This window comes from Bos grunniens, chromosome 9 (assembly GCF_055505025.1).
Source record: "Bos grunniens cultivar Pamir isolate PY7600 chromosome 9, Bosgru_T2T1.0, whole genome shotgun sequence".
In the NCBI taxonomy this organism is placed as follows: Eukaryota; Metazoa; Chordata; class Mammalia; order Artiodactyla; family Bovidae; genus Bos; species Bos grunniens.
Genome location: NC_141173.1, coordinates 63,567,514 through 63,581,563, shown reverse-complemented (window position 1 = coordinate 63,581,563; position 14,050 = coordinate 63,567,514). Strand labels below are relative to the sequence as shown.

Here is a 14,050-nt window from a genome sequence, read left to right as displayed (position 1 = left end):
TCATTCTTTCTTCCTATTGACACAAAAATTCTATACATACACATATGTCAAAGTTAGAATGCTTGAAGCCTGAAAAGGAAAGGCTGATACGAGTCATACCTCTTTTTTCTAGTATACAGGGAAGAAGTTTTTGAAGAACATGAATTTTATTAGGACTCTTTTAGTTGCAAGATCTAGAAACTTAATTTAAACCAATTTAAACAAAAATGGGGTCTTACCTTCCATGTAAGTAAACTAGAAAGGGTAGGGTGGAGCCAGTGTCCGGGACAGCAGGATTGAAGAATCAACATCCCCAGGTCTTTGCCTTTCCCCCACCTCCTCTCTAGTCTGCAGTCTGTCTGAAGAAAGCTGGCTTAATTTCCTTGGAAAGACTGGAACCATAACCACTTGCATGCCTAGGCATTCTTTCATCCAAGAACTTGAAAAACATTTTTTTTTTCCTTCCAGCTCCAATTAGAAGAAACCCTGTGGCCAGGGGCAAAATCTGTAACCAGAAGTATTTTTGCAGAAAAGTACAAGGAAGACAAAATCATTGCAAATCAAGAATGAACATGAAAAGTGTTAGTTGCTCAGTTGCATCCAACTCTTTCGGACCCCATGGATTGTAGCCTGCCAGGCTCCTCTGTGGAATTATCCCAGGCAAGAATACTGGAGTGGGTAGCCATTCCCTTCTCCAGAGGATCTTCGCAATCCAGGGATTGAACCCACATCTCCTGCATCATAGGCAGATTATTTACCATCTGAGCCACCAGGGAATGGCTTGAATTAAATCTGTTTACTGATCTGGAAGCCTGGTGTGGTGAGCAGGTGGTTTAAGGGAGACCTATTGTGATTTTTAACTCTGCTTTTACTAGATGAGTGTCTTTGAAAAGGCAACTGCGTTTTGGGATCTCACCTTCTCTGTCTGCTTCCTGGGCACCAGAAGCATGCAGGGGGTTAAGTGAGGTGGTACATTAATAAATACAGGACACAGGTGTGAAATACTCCATGGCACTTTCGCCTCCACCCTCGTTAATAGAAGTGGAAATTTTCTTGAGATGGGAATTATGTATCTCTAAAGATGCACAACACAGTGTCTTCTATTAATTGTTGCTCAATAAATATCAGTGTATCCATAAGAGAAAGAATAAAGAAGGCAAAGTTTAACTGCCAGTTTTTCTCAAATGCTTTGAGTCTTCACTGACACCCAGACAGCTTCCAGAATGTTTGTACAGGAAACTCATTTTGTAAATTAAGCTTTAAAGAAAAAAATTATCCCCCTTTCTATCTAAACAACTTCACACATGGCCTTTGCTTCCATTAGCTTTAACTCTTCTCCGTATGCAAAATGGAAAAGCACAAATGTACATATGTTTTCATTCCTTTTAGCTTGAGCAGAGCTTGTTGTCAGGTGAAGAGGCTGAGGTCCCCAAAGACATTTTGACAGCAAATTCATCCTCAGACTGAAAAATTCCCTGACCTCCCTCCCAGTTGTGTACACAGAACCCTATTTTCTAGATTCCATGCCATGATCAGGGCCTCCAAAACCTTAAACCTCTGTTAACTGCAGATATATATACATATATATATATATATATATATATATATATACACACACACACATATATATATATCTTATATATCCTAAAGGAGTATATATATAGTGTGTTACTTGCATTCAGTATAAGGCTTTCAGTGGTTACCTGCATTTGTGATGGCTACCTGTTTTCATAGCACGAGGTGAAGTAAACTGGATATAAGTGCCTGAGTCCAGCAGTGACCTGTGGAATAAACTGGAGGAAGGGGGACCACAAAGTTCACATCCTCTCTGCTCTCCAAGACAAGTCCTTAAGACAGATTACAACTGTTGTTGGTGGCATGATCTGTGGGCTACATAATGACACAACCTTTGTTACACATGAATTGTAATGAGACAGTTTAGGTTAAAGGAGGGAAGGCCAGGGAAGACATGACATAATCAGTTTTTGTTAAAATTACATTTTTATGCACTGACTTTTTGTTTAAAAAAGCCACAGCAGAGAAGAATGATTTCTGAGCTGTCTTTACCAGGGAGGGTTGCAAATCCTATTCTAAAATTGTCAGAACAAGTTTTATGTCACAGAATAATCATGCCCAGTGTGGCCAAGTAGTGATATCAATGACAGCCAAGTAACACCACAAAGTCACTTCATTTTTATTCTGGAGAAATGCACATGTGTTAGCATATTAAATCCAAAAAAGGAGGAAAGTGAAAGCAATAGTCTTCAAATCAAGTAATAATAAACATCTTTTTTTTAACATTTTTTTACACTAACATAACAGCATAATACACTGTTACTGTCTATCCTAGAGGGAGATGTACCAGCAAATTGTAGGCAAACCACAACCCTTGTGAATTCCTGCTTGTAGAAAGGTCCAACAATATGGAAATTTACAAAATCTTTTGAGTGTTCTATGGTTTAAGATAAGTGTTCAGAAATTATCAGGTGGGTGTATTTTCTTTCTGGGTTCTGCTCCCCATCCACGTGGGACCTACCTCCCTCGTGACTACAGTGCCCCTTCCACATGTCTGCTAGTTCAGGCTCAAGTAGACTATCCCCCAGGAATATTTGTATTTAAGTTGCCTTGCATGCATGCTCAGTCATGTCCAACTCTTTGCAACCCTACGGACTGTACCCTGCCAGGCTCCTCTGTCCATAGGATTCTCCAGGCAAGAATTCTGGAGTGGTTTGCCATTTCCTTCTCCAGGGGGTCTTCCCCACCCAGGGATCGAACCCAGGTCTCCTGCATTGGCAGGTAGATTCTTTATCGTCAGAGCCACCTGGGAAGTTGGATACCAATAAACGATGGCTTTCTTCCCTTTCCCCTAGTCCACTTCTATCCAGAGACACTTATACTGCAAAGTGTCCTGGACTGAACCTTCTCACCGAATGTGCTCCTGTGTGCCCCTGGCTCAGCTGCTGTTCCACCCTCATCACGGTCTTTCTCCACAGAGACTGAGCAGGGCTGAGTGAGGGGAGCCTTGGCTGCAACTTGAGAAAGATCGCCAGTGCCTCCATCGTTGCTTGGAGGCCATCACATTTGTCAGAAGTGTCACTTTTTATGTTTTCCAGTTGATAGATCTAAGTGCTTAGAAGAATGTTGTTGGATTTCTTCAAACTAATTTGCAGTTAACTATTCAAACACAACTCATGTAGCCTCACGAACCCTACAACCAAACAATAAGACCTCTGTCTAGTATATACAACTGAGCATGAAAATTTTTAAGAATTTCTCCCAAATGACATTAAAGTTGACACACTTTGTTTGCCAAGGAAGCCTGCTACTGCTAAGTCACTTCAGTCGTGTCCAACTCTGTGCAACCCCGTAGACGGCAGCCCACCAGGCTCCCCTGTCCCTGGGATTCTCCAGGCAAGAACACTGGAGTGGGTTGCCATTGCCTTCTCCAATGCATGAAAGTGAAAAGTGAAAGTGAAGTCGCTCAGTCGTGTCTGACCCTCAGCGACCCCATGGACTGCAGCCTTCCAGGCTCCTCCATCCATGAGATTTTCCAGGCAAGAGTACTGGAGTAGGGTGCCATCGCCCTCTCCGCCAAGGAAGCCTAGTTCTTGCTTAAGGGAGATGCAGGTTTTGCTTTGTTTAAGCCTCTTGTGTGTCACAGAGTAACTTTGTTTCACCTCCCTGGGCTATGCTTGTGGCCAAGTCTGAAGAGTGCTTCTGGAGCAGGGGAGGGGCCCCTATCTCAGCACATGTAACATACTTGAGGTTGTGGCATTCACACTTGGAGGACTTGAGTCTTTTAGAGTATTTTTGGAGGCAGCACTTAATAAAACACTTGAGGACCAAAAAGCTCAGTTCAGTGACATTCAACACAATGCACAGGCATGAAGTCACGACCAGGAAGAGGATGAAAATCGTTTTCTCTGTGGGTTTGGAGACAAAGCAATCCACAGTATTGGGGCAGGGCTTCAGATCACACTTCAGGAGGTAGGGAACACGAAAGCCATCATATAGCTTGTAAAATAAAACCAGGAAGCCAATTTCGAAACCGGTTTTAACCATGAGGCTGATAAGGTACGTGTACCACAGGCCCCCACCCATGGTGCCTGGGCTGACATAGAGTTTCTTCCTGTGCCTTTTCTCTCTACCCTCACGATAGGCTACATGTAGAACCACCAGCAGTGAAGGCGTGGAGACCATGATCAGTTGTAAGGCCCAAAGTCTGACCTGGGAGATGGGGAAGAAGTAGTCAAAACACACATTTTCACAACCGGGTTGTCTAACGTTGCACTCAAACTCTTTCTGCTCTTCTTTCCACACGTGTTCTGCTGCCACCATGTAGACCAGCAAACGGAAGATGAACACGACAGCCAGCCAGATCCGCCCAATCCCCATGGAGTATTTATTTACTCCACTCAAGAGGTCTCTGAGGAACATCCAACTCATGGCTGAGATTCCAAAGAAGGCAAGATTCTGCAAAAGAAAATCCCTCATGATTCATTTATCTTGATTCCATTGATTGTTTCTGCTACCTTACCTGTTGGTTATGGAATTGACATTTTGCATTATTACAACCCTGGATATTGAGGGCTCTCTAAGAATCCCATAGGATATCCTCGCTTTCATACAAGGAGATGACACAGCTGGTCTACAGGACATAAATGATCCTATGCCCAGTTTGATTTGGAATTTGTTTGGTCACCCAGACTACCCCATCTCCAAACAAATCCTTCTAATTTATGACTTCTCTCTCAGGGTGGTTGGGCTCTGTGGCTGAGCTGGGAAGAATTAGATGTGACCCCCTAGGTGACCTGGGTACCTTCAGATAACCTTCACATGCCATCTTCTCTCTCTCTTTGTATAATGTTCTTTTTTTTTTTTTTTAATTGAAGTACAGTAGATTTGGGCTTGCCTGGTGGCTCAGCAGTGAAGAATCTGCCTGCAATGCAGGAGAACTGGGTTCTATCCCTGGGTTGGGAAGATTCCCTGGAAGGGGGCATGGCAATCCACTCCAGTATTCTTGCCTGGAGAATCCCAATGAACAGAGGACCCTGGTGGGCTACAGTCCATGGGGTCGCAAAGACACAACTGAGTGACTAAGCACAGCACACGTAGTAGATTTAAAACATTGCTTTGGTTTCACGTATATGGCAAAGTGATTCAGTTATGTGTTTTTTTCAGGTTGTTTTCCATTATATGTTTTTACAAGATACTGAGTAGAGTTCCCTGTGCTATGCAGTTAATCCTCATTACTCAGCTGTTTTACGTATAGCTATGTGTATCTGTTAATCCCCAACGCCTAATGTATCCCTCCCCTCCTAGTACGCTGTCTGTGCTGCTCAGTTCTCTTGCTCCCCTCTCCACCTCTTCTGCTCTCTTCCCTGTAAAAGCAGATGGGAAGCTGTCATCGTGGTGACATGGTCTTTCTTGCACTCTGCTTCCATCTTGCTGTAGAACTGAACTCTGGTCTGGGCCCTGATTTGTGCATTGGGCCCACAGAGTGCTCAGCACTCTCTGTTTAGCAGTCTTTTGAGTTGATCTCTCACAGTCACCCTAGAGAGGCGGGGTTTTGTCTGTCTGTGGTGGTGGTGGTAGTGTTTTTTCAGATGAGAAAGCAGACTCTGAAAAATAAAGTCATCTGCCAGGCTCACAAAATAAGAGGCAGAGCAGGGTTCAAATCCAGTTTCCATTACGCTAAGACGGAGTCCCTCCCCACGGTCACCACTGACATTGGGGCTGGGTGATTCTTTGTCCAGCAGCTGTCCTGTGCATGCAGACTCTTTAGCAGCATCTTTGGCCTCTACCAGCTATATATCAGTGTCACCTCCCACCCTGTTTGCGATGACCAAAAATGTCTCCAGACATTTCCAAATGTACACTAGGGACAGAAAAATCTCTCCAGTTGAAAACCATTACTCTTGGGACTTCCCTGGCAGTCCAGCAGTTAAGACTCAGTGCTTCCACTGTCGAGGGCATGGGCTCAATCCCTGGCTGAAGAACTAAGATCCTGCATGTCACACGGTGGTGACAAAAAAAAAAAAAAAAAAAACACACCAAAAAACCATTGGTCTTAACTCTCTACCACAATCAAAATATATGGACTGGAGCTCCAGGTCTGCTACTAAGATACTGCGTTATTTCTCAGGTGAAAATCTTGCCACTTTAGGTTCTATCTCCAATTACAAAGATGAATTACTTCTTGCTTTCTCTATAGACTCAGCTAAGGGAGTATCATGCAAATGACGATGTAAGGGAAACCAGGGGGTTAAGAAAATGGGGATGTTGTGGCAACAACATTCCTATTAGAGCACATCACATGGTCTCTTCCAGAGGGAACAATATGTAACGAGCCCTTGTGCTAGAGCCCCGAGGAGATGTATGAAAGTTAAGAGGTGTTTTCAGAAAAAACAAAGACACAGGTACACAATGCCCTATTCAGTAGGGAATAAAATACTTCAATGTCCTTGGCTTCAGAACACAAACAAAATTGCATTAAATAAAAAGGATTCTCAAATCCACCTCAAAGGTTAACATCTCCATGAATTATTAAAACAAAGCCTCAGAGATTAAAAAGGGGAAAGGGGGATATTATGTTTCCTATGACATGTGTCACTGGGCATTTGTCCACGTTACTCAGGAGGATGTTTATGTAATGTTGCAAAACGTTTAAAAGTAGCCTGTTGGACATTTTGGAGAAGGGATAAAGGTTAAGAGATTATCTTCCTGTTTTCCCAAAAGTAGTAAGAAAGTGATCAGTGTTTAAATAGAATCAGAAGACTGCTGCCATCAAAAGTGCCGGGATTATGAGTATCATCTGACTAATGTCCATCCTATTTTGAATCTCTCTGCTGGTAGAAAGGCTAGTTTTCTCAGGAGGGAGGGGTGTTCTAACACCCACTTTACACGGGGATGCTTTTGCACTGTGGATAAAAGCCTGGACACAGTGTTGGACCCCTTGGGTTCAAGTCCAAGTTCATCTCTGATGCAGACAGTACTTCCCTCATGGGGCTGAAAACAGAGACTGACCCATGTTAGGTACTCGGTAAGCATTATCATTATGATTTTTAGTTTTGCCATTTTATTGATGTCTAAGTGAAATCTTTCCAATTGCAAGGTAAATGCATTTTTTCTCCTCTAGCTCTGTTCCTATGAATATGGGTAATAGGAATCTCCCAATAGCCCTTTTGAGCATTTGAAAGCTGTGAAGTCATCAGCTCAACATTTTAATCTCTTAATAATGTAGATCACCTCCTTAATTTTAAAAAGGGTCTTTAATTTATCCCTTTTCTTAAATCACTAAGTATTGCTCCCAATTTTTGAAGAGTCTCCACTTATCATTTCTAATGTACAAATTATCCTGTGACTTTCTCCTTTCCCTTAAGAAGCAGCAGTTTACTGCACAGGAATTTTAGTTTGGAAAACTCCAATATTTTTTAAAAGTAAAATGTTCAGTATTCTAATATAAGGAATAATTTTGAAAATTAGAAATTTCCCCCAAACATTTGATCTCAATTAAAAGTGAGAGTGGGAAGAAGGTGTGAGAACAATCATATTTCCACATGTGAAAGAATGAAATTGGATCACTTCCTCACACCATTAAAAAAATGAACTCAAAATGGACTGATGGCCTAAAGAGCTAAAACCGTGCGTACATTTGTGTTAAGTTGTTTCAGTCGTGTCCAACTCTTTGTGACCCTATGGACTATAGCCCCCCAGGCTCCTCTGTCCATGGGAATTCTCCAGGCAAGAATACTGGAGTGGGTTGCAAAAACCATAAAACTCAAAATCCTCCACCAGCTATTCTAAGGTTCTACGAACTGATTCATCCAGACAAAAGGATTAACCTTGTTTTACTTTTTTTTTTTAATCTTTAATATGTCAATAGGATTTCCAGTATCACCAAACCATTTTAGACTTTTGTTCCTTCCCTCCTCACACACTGGACTTAATGAAAGAGTGCTTTCTATTTTAACAATACATTGAGGTCACTGAGTAAAATTTTCCAGTTGCTATCTGTTTCAGCTAAGTACCATAAGGAAGGTTCCACCATAACAACCCTCTGGAGTTAGGAAAACTACCACAGACCTAGAGCTTCGGTGGGTCATTAACTTCCAACTGGTCTTTATTTCTTGTGATGAAATGATGTGCCTTTACTTGCCTAATCCCTTCCTGATGTGTATCAGCATTATTCAATGTCTTCTAATTTAGCCATTTTTAATAAATATGTCTGTAAACATTGAATTTTTAAAAATCTTATTTATTTATTTCATTACTGTAGTACTTGACTGATTTTAAAAAAATAACAGTAGTTTCTTACAAAATCCTAAATCTGTTTTTTTTTTAATAAAAAATGAGATTTTAAAAAAAGAAAAATTAATGGAATCACAGCCCTCCATAAAACATGACACCCTGGAGTGAGAGTATAGCCAGGATAAATTAAGTAACTCAGAATTTGGAGACAAATACCTCCTTTGAGTGTGAAATGAGTAAAAACCATTATGGAAAAGGATTAGCTCTTTATAGAAGAAACCCACACCAAAGAGATCATCTGTCCTGTATTCCTGGGATACGCTGGAAAGTACTAGAATGTTGGTAGATAACAAGGAGTAGGAGTATGCAGGACTTCAAACAGCAAGGTAAGAATTGGGAATTTCATAGCAACCAGAGGGTACCTGAGTAAAGTGGGAAGTAAAGAAAGAAACGGAAGACAGTCAATCATGTGGTCCTGTGACTGGCATCATGATAGAGCAGCGAAGATTCACAAGGGACTAGAGCTCTGTGTGAAAGATGGGTGAGCAGAAATGACCTAAAATGACATATACCTACCTGCTCAGTGTCTACACGGCTCTCTACATGGAGAGAATACTGAAATGTGTGGACACTATTCTCCTGTAGCCAAGGATACTGGATTTTCTGAGACAACCCCCACTGCAAACGTGCTGCGCTGTTGTCAGAGCTACTGAGAACATGTGCAAGTCTTAGGTTCAGAAAATGAGTTCCATTAACCACCTGGCAGAGCAAGGAGGGCTAATGGATCTGGCATCTCTGGAGTAAATGTCCATCACAATCATTTGCATCTCACTACTCCAAGTGACCTTCTGAGTAATCATGTCCTTGCCAAGACTCCTTAAGCTATCCAAAGAAGTTTTCCTGACATTAGATACAGGATTTCCAGTCCCTGGAGAGGCACTTTATAAATCAGGCTTCCCAGGGCTTGGTTAATCTGGATGAGTCCCTTGTGGATGAGTCCCTTAAAGCTGACTCCGCTTGGGGTGAACTAACTATACACCCGAACTTCTGAACATTTGGCCTGAGTACCAGCCTTCCCATCCTTCTCTTATTGCAGGATGAGCCTTTGCTATGCTAGCAACTTCCCGCACGGGAGGCTTCTTGTGTGGTTCAGGCATCAGCAAGCCAAGTGCCCTCCCAGGGCTCCAGATGGCACTGTTCAAGAAACCCTGGCACTGCTGGAAGCCAGGGACCTGCTCCATCATTACCAAGGACAACATCATCAGCCTCCGTGCCCAGCTGCTTTCCCTTCTCAGTAATAATAACACCTTGGATATTATTATCCTTGGATAGGGCTTGACTATTTCCAAAACATCTCACAGCATCTCGTCTGTCCCCCGCCCAATCCTCTGTAGTTGGCAGTGTACAGTAGGACCCTCAGTGCAGTGATAAAGAAACTGAAACACAGAGGGGGAAGAGGCTTGTCTACAACTCCCAGCAATCAGGTGGAAGTCCAGCAGCAGAAACTGCAGGACGGGTCTCCAGTTCCCCCTGAAGCTGGTTTCTGTCCTACTTTGCACACGAATCATTTAACCCCTAAAGAAAAGCTTCCTCTCAAGGGCCTTTTTCCACCTCTGAGACCCATAGGACCTCCTGACGTGTGTGAACTCTATAACCTCTTGTTTGAATATAAAGTATTTCATTTTTAGAGATGCCTGCTTGGAAAAATCCCCCAGAGATTTTCTCAGCTCAAGATCTGTGGCCCCTGAAGGCCTGTTGTTAGATTCTCAAGGGTGTGTGAGAAGTGTATGAATGTGTGTGCCTTTGGTCTAGGATCTTTAAACAAACAAACAGAAGCAACGCTGGACAACCAGCTCATAACCCAGGCTGCCCCAGGCTCTCAGCGCTCGTATTTACCAGTGTCCGGCAGACTACAAAGCCTTCTGGCCAAATCCAGTCCACCACCTGTTCTGTAAATAAAGTTTTGGGAGACAGTCATGCCCATTCATTTACTACTGTTGTTGGGCACTTTCATGCCAAAACAGCACACTTGAGTAGTTGCAACCGAGATATAACAGCTCTCAAAGCCTAAAATATTAACTCTCAGGCCTTTTGCAGCAAATGTTTGTTGACCTCTGATATTTAAAGTGTGTTTTAAAGCATCTTGGAACAAAAAGTTGCAGAACTTTAATCATCTAGGCTTGTGAGCAACAGCACAGGATGGGTTGTGCTCAACGGAAGGCCACAGGAAGCAGCAGGGAGGGTAACGGGAACCAAGGTGCTGGTCGCTAGAGTGGGACCAGCGATAGGAGAAGCAGCCAGGACTGCCCTGCTGTTGGGCAGGCCCATTGCAAGGACTCTACAGTCAGAATCTCATTCTCTCAATGAGTAGCAATTTTATTTCAGGCAAAATGATGTCTTTTGTCCACTAAACTTTAATTTACTGGTTTTGTGATGTTTGATTTTCCTTTGGTAAATATAGCCTCATGAAACTCGTAAGTTCAGGGACTTCCCTGGTGGTCCAGTGGCTAAGAGTCTGTGCTCCCAGTGCAGCAGGCCTGGGTTTAATCCCTGGTCAGGGAACTAAGACCTGGTGCAGCCATATAAATATATATATTTTAAAGTTGTAAGTCTAAAGATGAGCCTGTAAGTTAGGTGTAAAATTATTTTACAGCTCATTTTATTTTTTGTACCTATCAATCACAGTATACTAAAAACGTGTCAATAGTGAGGGTCTACGAGCAGCACTGAGGCGAACAGAACCCACCCAGGCTGACACATGTCCGTACACAGGACTTGTCTGCTACTTCACTTTCCTATATGAATAAAAGTGTTGACACTTTCAGAGTATCCCCTCATAGGAACAGTGCAAAGGTTGTCCTCAGGCCACACAGAAAAGGCCACTGAAAGGTCCTGGGCTGTGCCTCTGTGCCCCCATTACCCCACTTACATCAGCCAATGTCCCATTTTCCTGCCAGGCTTCTGCCCTGGCCAGAGCCTCCCAAAACCCTTGTCACCTCCACGTTCCAAATGGGCAACTTTACTTAAGAAGCAGCTCATCCAGAAAGGGCACCTGTGATGCAACACAAAACTGCAAAGCAGTTTGTCTAGGTTTGTAATACAGTAATTAGGATTCCTTCCTAAAGGGAAAGAGGGAATGACTACTCAATTACAATAAGTAGCTTACCTTCCCATTAAATAAACAAATCTTACCACAGGAGAAATAAGCTTAACTTACCTCTTGACACAGATGTGAAGATTAAGAAGAAATCCGGTCCGTTGCTCATTCAATTTAAAAACCATGAGTTGATTATATTATTTCCCTGAGAGGGAATGGTGTTTTAAGCTGAGGAAAATGGAGTCTATTGGTTTCCAAGGTAGTGTAAGCTGAACAGGTGTAACCTGATCGTTTGTTTTGGCTCATAACTTTGATGAGAATTCTGGTGTCTCTGCTGTTTACAGTAAACGTTAGAAGAGAATTGAAACTGAAAAACGAATTCAAAGCTGTTCACGTACACACAGTTTATTGAACATGCCTTTTAAAAAAAACCTTGTCATCATCTACACAAAGAAGCCGGGACAATAGGACAGGGTGTTTCATCTCTTCAAATGATTTCCCAAGGTTATTTATCAGAAGACATTGACAGAGGAAAAATACTAGGTGAAAGAATAAGTCAATCTATCTTTAATGAGCTTATTTTAACTTCACGTCATGGGTTCTAATCTTAGAAATCCTGAGAAGTTAAAAGGCATAGTAAAAATGACTTTTCTAAACCCAGGGAACATTGATAATAGACATTTTCTATGTATATAAATAGAGAAAGAAAGTACTTTATCTTTTTATGGAGCCATTTCTAGGCATGAGTTCAGCTAAAATTAAAGATGTGCAGAAGTGAAAATGAAATCCCTCTCTCTTGGAATAAGAATAGTTTAGAAACAGAATTTTCACAGTTAGAAATGATATTAGATGTCATGAAATCGAATGCCATCATTTTAGAGATGAGAAAAACAGAACCACAGCGAGCAGCTTGCCGCAGGTCCCAGAGCCAGGGTATAAAGTGTAGAGAAGGGCTAAGCAGGAAACCCAAGTCCTAGACTTCCACACTGTGATAGCCACTTCTACAGACCATGTGGATTTCAGTTCTCTCTTAACTGCTCTTAACATGCATGACCTGTAAAAGTATTCCATATGTTCACATATTTAGTCCAAAATTAGAAGTGCAGTTTACTTTGAGAAAGCATTGATTTACACTATGAATTGTATTACTGGATAAACCTTTTCCATACCTAATGAAGCAAATCTTGTTTGATTTGGTTTTGTTTTTACAGAGAGATCCCAGGATCCCACAATAGTGACCCAAAGGTTTGTGTGTGCTCAGCTGCTTCAGTCGTGTGCGACTGTTTGCGACCACCAGGCTCTTCTGTCCATGGTTACTATCATGACAAGATCCCAAAGCTTGTTTTCAGATGTGATCATTTCTTTTAGTTTCCACTCCTTTGTTATAATGAGCACTTATCAAACTTCACCCTTGGCCTTAGAACATTACCTGTTGTACTAAGACACCTGCTGCCAGGAAAGTTGGACTGATGTGGTGTGTTGTTAGGGTAATCTTCAGGTGGCCTTGCTGAAAGCTCCAGCACTAATGATTTGAAAGATCCCAGCCTTCAGATAATGTTAGCACTAACCCAAACAAAGGTAGCATTTGATGATCTAGTGTGGCAGAGGTGTAATTTTCTAGGTAAAGGTCCCTGTCCTCAGGGGTCATGTAACATAAGCTAGAGGAGGCAGAAATTGCTGGGGTAGGGGGCCATCAGGAGAGATTGTATAGAAGAAAGTATATGGGTTTGCTCTGCTGAACCTGACACTTTCTTAATCACGCTCATGTTTTCATGTTTTTGCCAAACAATTTAATTCTCCCACCCTCCTTTTTTTGTTGTTGTTGAGAAACAGACATAATAAGAACTGAAAAAGGAGTGGCATGTTGTAGGGAAAATAACATTTTAGAGTTAGAAATTTAAGGGCGGGGAGAGGTAAGAGAAGAGCCAGAGCTGGAAAGAGAATGGAATGAATGCTGTTTGCCTTGTTCTCTGTTTTCAGTGTGAAAATGTGGCCCTGCAGGACGTCAGCAGGAGCAGAGCCCAGAACAGGATAAGCCAGAGCCGTCGAGTGTCCAGTGTGTCCCCCTGGATGAACTGCACAGGGGTCGGGGCTGCAGGAAGACCTGCTTGGGTACAGAGATGTGTTGAATGCAGAGCTGTATGACAGCCAAGGTCTAAGTGTTAACATCACAGCTGGTGGTGGTGATGCAGGTCTAAGCTCTCCTGTGTGTCGGGAACCCTCATGCAGAGTGCTGTGCTCTGAACTCAACCTTGATTGTTTCCCAGCATAGTTTCTCTTCTAAGGGAGGTAAGCAGTCCTTCCTGCTCATTTTAGACACAACTGGAGCACTGCGTTTTTTTCTGGCCTCAGTAAGACCTTTGATGAACTCAAGTAGGTCTTGAAGACAGTGACCAGAGTGGAGAGGGTGTCTCTAAACAAATCTTAAAAAGATGGATTGACGGTGTTTGTTTAGCCTAGAGAGGCAAAGTTCAAGGGAGTTACTTATCAGAATTTGTGTCAATTCTCTATTAAGAATTTTTTTTTTTTTTTCCTTTTGGGCAGAGGTAGAAATCCCACAGACCTGAGTTCAGATATACAAAGGTTGGAATTCCAGACCTGTTTTTCAAACTTTGTGAACTTACTCAAGGTGCTTGAATTCTCTGAGCCTCAGTTTCTGTGTTTGCAAAATGGAAAGGGCATTCCCTTCTTTGTTTTTCTTGTAGTGCTTAAATAAAATAATAA

General features: G+C 42.3%; 1 protein-coding gene across 1 annotated transcript; it reads right to left on the bottom strand.

Moving 5' to 3' along the window:
• Window positions 1-2,149: 2,149 nt before the first annotated feature.
• GJB7 (gap junction protein beta 7) lies at window positions 2,150-11,583 on the bottom strand. Its single transcript, XM_086317822.1, has 2 exons — window positions 11,447-11,583; window positions 2,150-4,452 (listed from the first exon to the last, which is right to left on the bottom strand). The coding sequence occupies exon 2, from the start codon at window positions 4,423-4,425 to the stop codon at window positions 3,619-3,621; it is 807 nt and encodes a 268-aa protein (XP_086173948.1). The 5' UTR covers window positions 4,426-4,452; window positions 11,447-11,583; the 3' UTR covers window positions 2,150-3,618.
• Window positions 11,584-14,050: the final 2,467 nt, after the last annotated feature.

What these genes read in the sequence shown, in the direction of transcription:
- GJB7 (XM_086317822.1), bottom strand. Translation starts at nt 4,425, where the DNA reads ATGAGTTGGATGTTCCTCAGAGACCTCTTGAGTGGAGTAAATAAATAC.